At 42.7% G+C, this 11646-nt stretch overlaps 1 protein-coding gene across 1 annotated transcript; it reads right to left on the bottom strand.

The window, feature by feature from the left end:
* Positions 1-1020: 1020 nt before the first annotated feature.
* Positions 1021-11646, bottom strand: PSMB5 (proteasome 20S subunit beta 5). Its single transcript, XM_026683053.2, has 3 exons — positions 11427-11646; positions 8596-8902; positions 1021-1495 (listed from the first exon to the last, which is right to left on the bottom strand). Exons 1-3 carry the CDS (start codon positions 11616-11618, stop codon positions 1197-1199), a joined length of 798 nt encoding a protein of 265 aa, XP_026538838.1. The 5' UTR covers positions 11619-11646; the 3' UTR covers positions 1021-1196.

Genomic DNA, 11646 nt, shown 5'->3' with positions numbered 1-11646 from the left:
GAGATTTTATAGAAGAGACTGGACAATCGTTTGTCTGAGATGATATAGGTTCTCCTGCTTGAGCTGGGGGCTGGACTAGAAGACCTCCAAGGTCCCTTCTAACTCTATTCCTATCCTATCCTATTCTATTCTCTCTATTCTATTTTCTCTCTATTCTATTTTCTATTCTATTTATTTTCTATTCTAATCTATCGTAATCTATTGTCACCTGTCAAAAATAGCAGGGAAATTTAACCCACTGGAGTTAAAAAAAATTGAGCTGGGTTTATTCTGCAAGAACACATCCACGCACGATGACCCTTGGGATGCTGTTTGGCTTGAAAATAAAAAGAAAATGCTGCAGAGATTAGTCCTCAACTTACATTCATTTAATGATTGTTACGGAATGATAAAAAGGGACGCAGGGCTGGTTTTCACGGGACCATCGTGGACACGTGATCAGAATTCGGATTCTCAGTGAGTGACTCATATTTATGACAGCAGCAGTGTCCCGGAGCCACGCAATCCCCTTTTGCGAACTTGGGACCACCTAATCGTGTTGCTACCTGAAGAAATGCAAGGATTCACTAATAACTGCGGCAAGAAAGATTGTAAAACGGAGCAAAATTCATTTAAGAGATGCTTCGCTTAGGAACAAAAGTGATTGGGGCTGTATTATAGTTGTAAGTCAACTCTATTTGTCTAACACAGGTGTGGATATGCACACACTCAGTGGGACTGCAATAGGCAAGATTCAACTTGCTTTCCCTTTCTTCCAATCATCATCATTTAATGTCCCCTTAATCCTTTGCAGGATGGAGAATGGGCAACTGAATGGAGCTAGCAGAGCGTTTACTGGCCAGATGCCCTTCCAGTTGCCAATGAGAAGTTTTGTTCAGCAGATATATTCTGTGTCCAGAGAGAGAAATATCTGCCTCTACCTAGGATCAAACTCACAACCTCTTGATTGTGAGGTGAGAGCTCCACCTCTAGGCCACTCCACCACTCACTTTCCCTTTCTTTCAATGAGAACACCAAAAAGCTTGGACAAGTAAGTTTAATTCCGAAGAAACTGGACATTTAATTACATAAATCACTGGTCAGACATCTTCAACAACTTGTGGCCTCTGCTAACAGCTGGAGTTAAAATTTCACCTCTTGACGGTTTGAAAAAACACCCCAGCCTGCTTCCCCCCCGCCCCTTTCAGACTATGATTTCAAGCCACGGCTTTTGCGGACGTGTCGAGGAACAATTCTCGCAGATCGGAGACATCGTCGCTGGAGACGTGGATCCAGCCATCCGAGCGGACGTGGTACAGGTTGACCGAGCCACCCGAGTAAGCATCACGGTACGTGGCTTGATAGATCGCCCGGCGAGCCAGATCGTAGGCGTCTTCCACCGAGAGGTTGTGAGAGTAGCCACGATCCATCACCCCATAGGCGTAGACGGAACCGGAGCCCACTGAGAACACGGTTCCTGAGATGCGGTTCCCTTCGCTGTCCACGTAATACAGACCTGAAAGACAAAGCAAAGAAATCAGGGTTAACGGGAGTCCTCCGTAATTTTTCTAAGATGGCTTTAACCACCATGAAGCACGGGGCATTCTTCTTTTTTTAAAAAAAAGGTTTTAAATAGGACATGCTTTTGGTTGAAATTTGCTGAATGTCAACTCATAACTGTCAACTGTTTTAGAGTTGCCATGAACAGTGAGGGGTGGGGGAGGAGAGAGATTGAAGGAGCAGTGCTGCAGTTTAAAACCAAAAGTGTATTCCATTCTTATCTTGCAAAGATTGTAACTAAGCTACCGGAATTTCTAACTGATGACTCTCAGCTATGAACATGTTTCGGTTGGAGAATATGAATGATGATACACTCAGAGGGGTGGAGGGAAAACAGGGTCATAGGTGATAGTGAATTATGTGTCTCAGAAGCCATGCCTACATGTTCGCTCCTAATAAATCCTTTGAAGTTTTTGAAGCTTGGCTCGAGGCTCATGATTTAATTAAGACAATTGCCAGAATCCTGACCTGAGTTTCTCCAAATGTTACCACCTTAAAATACAGAGAGTCTGGATTAATATTCTTTTTCTCATCTTTCCTACTAGCCATCTCCTTTTCTACTTGTGACCTTAACTTTGTTGCTTGGATCTTTACAATTTACATTGTTTTATTTAAACTAAACAAAACTGCTAGTACGGTTTATGTTGATTGCTTATTTAGTATCTCCCATGACTATCACTTAAGTATTGTTTCTTATGATTTATGATGAATGTATTTTTATGATGATTATGATTATGATTTATCACTCATAGCTTTTATGTACAATAAGATTTTATGCACCGAGGACAAATTCCTTCAATCATACTTGGCCAATAAAGAATTCAATTCAATGCAATTATTTTATTCTACCCTACCCTATTATTATTTTATATTTCATATACTATTCTAATTCTGAATTCTATTCTAACACTCCAAATAAGAGGAGGAGGAAGGGAAAGAGGGGGAAGAGGGAGATGGAGGAGGAAGGAGGAGGAGAAGAAAGGGAAGAAGGAGAAGGGGAGGGGGAGAAGGAGAAAGAAAAAGAAAGGAAAAAACAGCAGGAAGAGGAGGAGAAGGGAAAGAAGAGGGGAGGAGAGAAGGAAAAAGAGAGAGGAAAAAGAACAGGAGGTGGAGAAGAATGGGAGGGGAAGGGAAGAGGAGGACAAGGAAAAAGAAAGCAAAAGGAAAAGAAAAAAAAAGATGAGGAGGAGGGAGGGGAAAAGGGAGGGAGGAGAGAACGGGGAAGAAGAGGAGAAGGAATAGGAATTCTTCAATATTGGTGTCTGGTCTTTTATTCTAAACCTTTGCTAAGAAACCATACTATAGTCGTTGAAACAGCAGAGATTCTGCTGTCTACAGCAGCGGTCGCCAACCGGTGGGCCGTGAGAAAATTTTGGTGGGCCGCAGAGAAATCTCACCCCCAGAACACCCCCCAAAGCAATTAATCCAGGCTGAGCAGAAACACAAGGCTGCACCCCCCACATGGCCCGTGAGAACCCTCCCCGCCCACTCACTCCTTACAGGGCAAACTTGTCTGCTAAGTTGCTATTTTTCCTTTTCCGACCATCATCTGTTCTGCTGCGCCGGAGATTTACATTAGCTAGGAAGCAGGAAATGGTTGGATTTCTTGCTTTCTAGCTAAGCACAGCCAAACCTCCCTTAGGACTGAAGGTTTGCTTGCAAGCAAATTCAGTGCAGATTCACAGCAAGCAAATTTGAGAGACTGAGCTAGCCGATGGCAGATAGATAGATCACTGAATGATTCTGTGAGCAACTCAATCTGCCTGCTTTGCCTGATTTTGGATAAAAGTTGCTTTTTTAAATAAAAAAAATCCAATATTTACATGTATGGTGTGTTGTGAGTTAATTTTGTGTTTCCTTGCTAGCAAATTTTATGAGTTTGTTTGCAAGCAAATTTTGTGTGACAGACTGAGCTAGCCAATGGCAGATAGATAGATTTCTGAATGAATCTGTGATTCTGTGAGCAAGTCAATCTGCCTGCCTGCTTTGCCTGATTTTGGGTAAAAGTTGCTCTTTTTTTTATGAAAAAGTCCCTATTTGTATAAATATTTACAAACAAGCCATGCCCAGCCAGTCACACGACCACCAAGCCACACCCACAAATTAGGCCATGCCCACAGACCCAGTTAGTGGTCCCTGGGATCTAAAATTATGAGTTTGGTGGTCCCTGAGGTCCAAAAGGTTGGTGACCCCTGGTCTACAGGGATAACCACAGTGTAACCTACAGATGGGTAAAACAGGAAAGAGAATCATGGGGTTACTCAAACAAAAATCTACAGAGGGTTCAAATTAGAACAGATTTGTAGAGATTTTGGGCGGGGGAGAGACAGACAGACAGACAGAGACAGACTGTACTGTATTTACAGGGAACCAATGACAGGCTTAGAATAGAACACAGCTGGCTGGGGAATTCTGGAAGTTGAAGTCCACCGTCTTAAAATCGCTGAGGTGGAGAAACACTAGTTTGAAACCACAATTCTACCGCACAGAAGGAGGGGGGGGGGAGAAAGACCACGCATATGATTGATATCCCACTCTAAAATTTATTTGCTTCCTGTTCAGGTACTTCGGCAGAATTTATTCTCCCTGTGTTATTTCTGAACCTTAATGCCATCCACGCACATTTTGTGACATTTTTCTCAAGTACCAGCCAGCTGGATCCCCAGAGTTAATGGAAACGGATCTATTTACACAACGCTCCGAGAATTTCTAGAGGGGCTTCAGGGACCAAAAAAACCTTCAGGCAATGGGCAATTTAAATGAGATTTATAGCCTTTCCCCACTCCTTAGGATGAAACTTGAATCAGCAAAAGAGAACAGAACCACAACTCCAACACAACAGCCAAAGGGGTTTCAGATTTCTGGGTTATCTCTTGTCAAGCTTTGGCACAGCCAAAGAGCAGGGGAAAGAGTCATGTACAGCAGCAAATATCGCATACTTTGCAAAAAATAGCGAGTTGCGTGCCTCAAATTTATAGCATAAGATAAAGATGATTCAATAAATAAACTATGAAGTCTCCATTAACAGTGTTGGCATTCTGCTTTGGAAAAAAATAAAATAAAAGGCAAATTGCAAGATAGAATCAGCCTCAAATCACAGTCGTCTCCCTCTCAGTAACCTTGCGAAAATGCCTATTTGCAATGCTAGGAGTTTCCAATGTCCCTGACTACCGGCAAATTCTTGACTTACGACCACAATTGGGCCTAAAACTTGTCTTTCTAAACGAAACAGTTGTAAAGTGAATTTTGTCCCTTTATATTGGAGGCAGTGATCCTTTGAGAGCTTAAGGCAATGAAATTTCCTTTTAATGTATGCCGATCAGTGTACATTCAAAGTGACAATAAAGTTGTTATTCTATTCTATTCTATTCTATTCTATTCTATTCTATTCCATTCTATTTCCAATTCTATCCTAACAATTCTATTCAAATTCTCCTCTAATAATTCTCCTCTCCTCTATTCCATTCCATTCAATTCTAATTCTCTTCTAATTCTATTCCAATAATTCTATTTTTTCTATTCCAATAATTCTATTCTAATTCTATTATATTATTCTATTCCATTCCAATTCTCTTCTCTAATAATTCTATTGAAATTCTATTTTTATTCAAATTCTATTCAAATTCTATTCAAATTCTATTCAAATTCTCCAATTCTCCTCTAACAATTCTCCAATTCTCCCCTCCCCTCCCCTCCCTTCCATTCCCTTCCAATCTATTCTATTCTAACCTCAATTGAGCCCAAAACCTCTGTTGCTAATTGAGACATTTGTTAAGTGAATTTTGTCCCATTTCTTCCCACCGTGAATCACTGCAGTTAAGTTAGTTGAATGGCTCCTTACGTGAATCTGCCTTCCCTGTTGACTTTGCATGTCAGGTGATCACATGACCCCAGGATGCTGCAATTGTCATAAATGTGAACCAGCTGCCAAGCAGCCGAATTTTGACGTGACTGTTGGGGACACTGCAACGGTTGTTTAAGTGTGAAAAATGGTCATGTCACCTTTTTCGGTGCTGTTGTAACTTGGAATGCTCCCCTAAACGAACTGTTGTAAGTTGAGGACAACCTAAGTGACCTACGGCCGTTTTTGACACTTACGACCGTTCATTTGCAGCATCCCCAAGATCACTTGGTCAAAATTCGGAGTTACTTGGCAACTGACTCATCTTTATGACGGTTGCAGGGTCCCTGAAGATCATGTGATCACCACCTGACGGGCAAAAGTGCATGGGGAAGCCAGACTCACTTAAGTACAGTGTGACTAACTTAACAACTGCAGCGATTCCCTTAGCAACCATGGCAAGAAAGGTCATCACACGGGAGGGGGGAATTCGCTTAACGAATGTCTCGCTCAGCAACAGAAATTTTGGACTCCGTTGAGATCGTAAGTAGAGGACTATCTCTAGCCTCCCATCCCGATCTGATCCAAGTTAGCTGACAGAAACCAGCCAAAGTTCTACAGCTATCCAAAATCAGAATAGAGCTGGAAGATGCTATCCTGTCCCCAACTAGTCCTTCTTTAGACTACTAGCCAAATCCAAATCGGGCAATGGTTCTTTCTATGTTTTAGTTTTCAGGCCTTTGATCATCAATGGCGAAGAGGTGGAGAGGGTTGGTGGTTTTAAATTTCTGGGCACTTCTATCTCGGAGGACTTCTCGTGGACTATAAATGCTAACATGCTTGTGAAGAAGGCACAGAAGAGGCTGCACTTCCTGAGAATGCTCAGGAAGATAAATTAGTATCTACTTCTGTCCTACTACCACAGCACCATTGAGAGTGTCCTGACATAAGGCATTTTTTCATGGGATGGGAGCAGCTCTATAGCGGACAAAAAAAGCTCTACAGAGGATCATTAAAACCACCCAGAATATCACTGGGCTCCAGCTACCAGCCCTGGATGACATCTTCGCATCTCGCTGTTTGAGGAAATTGCACAACATTCTCAGAGACTCTTCCCATCCTGCTTACAATCTTTGTGAACAGAAGATACAGAACAATTCTGGCAGAAGATACAGAACAATTAAAACTCGGACCACACAGTTTTTATCCCAGAGCTATAATTGCACTTCATAATGAACATGGACCACCATCAGTGAGCTGTTGGACAGTATTACTTGGTCTGTTGTGTGGATGCCTCTGTGTTTTAGGGGGTGGGAAATTTTGGCGGATGGGGAAGTGTTTGGGGATTGTCATGTGTATGTACATGTTTGGTCTGGTCTCTGGGTGTTATGTGAATTTCCTTGTATGTATACCGAGTATGTACATACAATGACAATAAAGAATTCAATTCAATTCAATCTTAGTTGCTTTTCCAAAGTCTCAACATCTTTTTTGTAACGTTGGTGACAAATCTGGATGCAGTATTCCAGGTGTGGCCTTACTAAGGCTTTATAAAGGGGTACTAATACTTGATGTGATTTTTGATTCTATGCCTCAGTTTGTACAACCCAGAATTGTATTAGCCTTTTTGGCTGCTGCCACACACGGCTGGCTCCTGTTTCAGTGATCGTCCACTTAGACCCCAGGGTCCCTCTCACAGTTCCTGTTTTTGAGCCAGGTTTCACCTAATCTGTACTTGTACCTTTGGGTTTTTTTTCCAGCCCAGTGTAAAACTTTGCTTTTCTCTACATTAAATTTCATTTTGTTGGCTAGGGCCCACTGTTCAAGTCTGTCCACATTTTTTTTATCTCCTGGAGAAGTTGAAGCTGCATAACTTCGCAAAAAAAAGACACTGGCTATCATTTTTCCCAGGGACCCCTGGACAATTTCGTCTGGCCCAGAAAACTCTTGGCTCATCTTCTAGTAAACATTATACAGGGTACAGATAGTCCTCGACTTACGATCACAATTGAGCCCATTTCTGCTGCTAAATGAACTTTGCCGCCTTTTATGACCTTTCTTGCCACCATTGTTAAGTGAAACACTGCAGTTGCTAAGTTTGCCATACGAATCTGACTTCGGTATTGATTTGTGCCTCACGAGGTCGTAAAATGACCCCAAGGGCACTGCAACTGTCATAAATATAGGCCAGCGGACAATCATTTTGCTCATGTGACCATGGGGATGCTGCAAAGGTGATTAAACGGTCATTGGTCCCTTTTTTCGCTGTGGTTTTAATTTTGAACCATCCCCTAACAGAAAGGTTGTAAGTTGAGGACTATTTCTGTTGTGTAACCAAAAGTACAGCATAACAGAGAGAACAGAAAGAAAGTCAAGAAAACAAACGGAACAACCTACACAGAGCCATTTCATCAAAATTCAGGTGCTTTTTTTTTTTTTTTTTAAATGTATTAGCATGTCGCAAAAGAAGACTTGGAAATCTAGTTTTGAGTAACTCAATTGAAAGCAACTTAACCTTTTGGTTTGGAGATGGGCTCCATGCAAAAGAAAGCACAGAAAAATCTCCAATTCCTGGGAAAAAATGGAATTTCAAACCAGTGGATAAGGAAACATAAATGCAAAACAGGCAATTTGATGCAGTCTTTAAAAGTTGCCTTAGAAACCAGATTAATTTCTTAGTCCTGCCTTAGGCATGAAAACCAGCTGGGCCAGTTGTTCTCTCTCACACCGACCCACCTCACAAGGTTGTTGTGGTGGGGAAAACAGGAGGCAGGATTAAACATGTCCACTCCCTTGAACTGTATCTTTCTCAAAAAAGGATACAAATCCAATAATAGAGTGGTGCGGTGGCCTGGAGGTGGAGCTCTTGCCTCACAATCAGGGGACTGTTTGTTCAATCCTAGGTACAGGCAGATATTTCTCTCTCTCTGGGCACAATGAGAATATATCTGCTGAATATAACTCCGCATTGGCGATAGGAAGGGCATCTGGCCAGTAAACACTCAGCTCCATTCGGTTTGCACAGACGCTAACCCGCAAGGGATTATGGGGTCGTTAAAAGATGATACAAATCCAATCATAAATGAAATGCTCAACGCGTTCAGAGAGCATTCAGACCTTCGCCACTTTTGTTATGTTACAACCTGATTGTTGAAATTCAATTGTTTTTTCCCCTGCTTGTCAACCTACAAAACAAACTTGTTTTGTTTCCTCACCTGGTCCTCTTTTGTCCCAGCCACAGATCATGGTGCCCATGGACAGGCCCATGCCTTTGTACTGGTACACCATATTGGCCAAGAGTTTGGAGGCAGCCGCCACCGAGATCCTCTCCTTGTTGCGGAGTTCGTAAATACGACACTGCCGGGCGAGGAGTCGCTCCCAGAAGCTGCAGTCCGCTGCCCCACCAGCCATGGTGCCCAGCAGGTAAGGGTTAATCTCAATGATTTTTTTGACGGTCTGCGAAGCGACGTAGACGCCAGCCGTCGACCGTGAATCCGCCGCCACTATCACACCGTGCTCAAACTAGAGAAAGAAAGCAAGGGACCACCGAAGATTAAAAGTGCATCCAATCTACAGGCAGACTTTGACTTAATGGCCACAATCGAGCCCCAAACTTCCATCGCTAAATGAAACCGTTGAGCGAGCTTTGTCCCATTTTCCACACACACACACCCTTGCCATCGTTAAGTGAATTACCGCAATTGTTAAGTTGGTAAACTTGGTTAGTAACTTGCTGTTGTTAACCTGGGCAGGCAGTTGTTAAGTGAATCTGGCTTCCCCATTGACTTGGCTTGTCAGAACGTCGCAAAAAGGGATCACGTGACCCTCAGGACATTTCGACCGTCATAAATGTGAGTTGGTTGCCAAGCGTCTGAATTTGGATCAAATGACCACGGGGATGTTGCAAGGGTCGTAAGTGTGAAAAACGGTCGTAAGTCATTTCCAGCACTGTCGTAACTTCAAATTGTCACTAAATGAACTGTTGTAAGTCGGGGACAACCTGTAAAATGTATTACAGATAGTCCTCGTCTTATGACCACAATTGAGCCCAAGATTTCTGTGGCTAAGTGTGACATTTTTAACTGAGTTTCACCCCGTTATATGAACTTTCTTGCTACAGTTGTTAAGTGAATCATTGCGGTTGTTAAATTAGTAACCCGGTCGTTATGCAAATCCGGGTTTCCCTATTGAGTTTGCTGGCCAGATCACAAAAGGGGGGAACATGATGCCCTGGGACAGTGCAACCGTCATAAATAGTAGTCAGTTGCCAAGCGTCTGAATGTTTTTAAAAAATGATCTTCTATTAAATACAATTCTTAGTGCTTTATAAACATTATGTCGGTATTTATTTGCTTTCAAGCGTCTAAATTTTGATCATGTAATCATGGGGATGCTACGTTGTAAGTGTGAAAAATGCTTGTAAGTCACTTTTTCTAGTGCTGTTGTAACTTTGAACAGTTACTAAGTGGGTGTTGTAAGTTGTACAGATATATTTTGGGTCATTTGCGAAAAGAAAAACGGAACTCACAGATTCTGGGTGTTAAGAAGCTGTCAAGTCAACAAAGATGGGTCATAATTTTTTATTTCTTAAAGCAGTTTCTCAACCTGGCACCTCTTAAGGTGTAGGAACTTCAATTCCCAGAATCCCCCCAGCCAGCCAGGAATTCTGGGAGTTGAAATCTTGACTGTCAATTACCTAGTGTCAATTACCTGGACTGTCAATCCAAATAGTTGTGAATTGCCAAGGTTGAGAAACACTGGATTATATCTTCATTAACTCCTTTTAATCAGTGATCTCTTCTCCTATTTTTCTGTGAACCGACGACCCTGCAGAAAAATCTGGGTTAAAAAGAGATTATTCTAAATTCAACCCCGTAGCTGAAGAATTTGGAGGGCACAAATGGCACCTTTTCCAATTAGAGGCAGTCCTCAACTTACAATGGTTCAAAGTTAGCGACTGTTCAAAGTTAGAATGCCCCTGAAAAAAAGTGACTTATGACCATTTTCCCACTTATAACTGCAGCATCACAATGGTCACATGATTAGAATTTGCTCGGCAACTGACTCGTATTTATGACAGTTGCAATGTTCCCAGGGTCACGTGATCCCTTTTTGTGACCTGACCAGGAAAGTCAATGGGGAAACCAGATTCATTTAACAACTGGGTTACTAATTTAACAACCACAATGATTCACTTAACAACTGTGGCAAGAAAGTTCCTATCATGGGGCGAAACTCAGTTAAAAACATCACGCTTAGCCACAGAAATCTTGGGCTCAATTGCGGTCGTAAGTCGAGGACTATCTGTAATACATTTTACAGGTTGTTCCTGACTTACAATAGTTCATTTAGTGACCATTTGAAGTTACAACAGTGCTGAAAATGACATGACCATTTTTCACACTTATGACCCTTGCAACATCCCCGTGGTCATTTCAGATGCTTGGCAACTGACTCACTTTTATGATGGTCGCAGTGTAGCAGAAATCTTAGGCTTAATTGTGGTCATAAGTCGAGGGCTACCTGTATTAAAAGGCACTTGCAAAGTGCAATTGTCCACCGCCCTCCAACCCAGGCTTATACAGGCAGTCCTTGATTTACAACAGTTGATTTAGTGACCGACCTTATGACCGTTTTCCGCACTTACGACCTCTGTAGCATTCCCATGATCGCGTGATCAAAATTCAGACGCCTGGCAACTGCTTCGCACTTATGACCGAGGTCATATTGCAACCTTCTGATCAGCAAAGCCAATGGGGGAAGATGGTGTTACTAACTTAACGACTGCAGGGATTCACATAACAACTTTGGCAGGAAAAGTTGTCGAATGGGGCAAAGACTCACTTGACCACTGTCTCGCTTAATAACAGAAATCTTAGGCTCAATTGTGGTCGTAAATCGAGGACTACCTGTAAAACTAGGGCAAGAGGAATGGATTTTCGGTTTTTAAAAAAACACTTTCCCGTTCTCTGGCAGAGCCCCCACCAGCTCCGTAGAGCCTCCAGCTCCTCTCAAGTCTATCTTGATTCCCCCGTCGTCGGCCTACCTTGAAAGCCAGCGTGGTGGTCCCGTGTTCTAGCTCGATTTTAGCGTCGCCCGCCGTCAGCCCGGCGTAAGGGGCAGCCAACGCCAGGTCCCCCGACATCTTCGCCCCGCCGCGAAAGCTCGGCGCCCCCAGACCGAAAAAGCCGGGCCCATTCGTGGTGAGTTGCGGCTCCAACAAACTAGCCAGCGCCATGTTAAATGAGGGCAACTCACCGTGACTC

Source organism: Notechis scutatus, chromosome Z, assembly GCF_049901735.1.
Source record: "Notechis scutatus isolate UNSWTSFEM ecotype Mainland chromosome Z, rNotScu1.2, whole genome shotgun sequence".
In the NCBI taxonomy this organism is placed as follows: Eukaryota; Metazoa; Chordata; class Lepidosauria; order Squamata; family Elapidae; genus Notechis; species Notechis scutatus.
The sequence above is the reverse complement of the archived record's forward strand: the minus strand, read 5'-3'. Positions and strand labels throughout refer to the sequence as shown.

Coding starts and splice junctions, on each gene's coding strand:
- PSMB5 (XM_026683053.2), bottom strand. CDS start 11,618: ATGGCGCTGGCTAGTTTGTTGGAGCCGCAACTCACCACGAATGGGCCC. Junction 8,903..11,426: donor CCACCACGCTGGCTTTCAAG/GTAGGCCGACGA, acceptor TTCTTTCTCTAG/TTTGAGCACGGTGTGATAGT. Junction 1,496..8,595: donor CTGGGACAAAAGAGGACCAG/GTGAGGAAACAA, acceptor TTTGTCTTTCAG/GTCTGTATTACGTGGACAGC.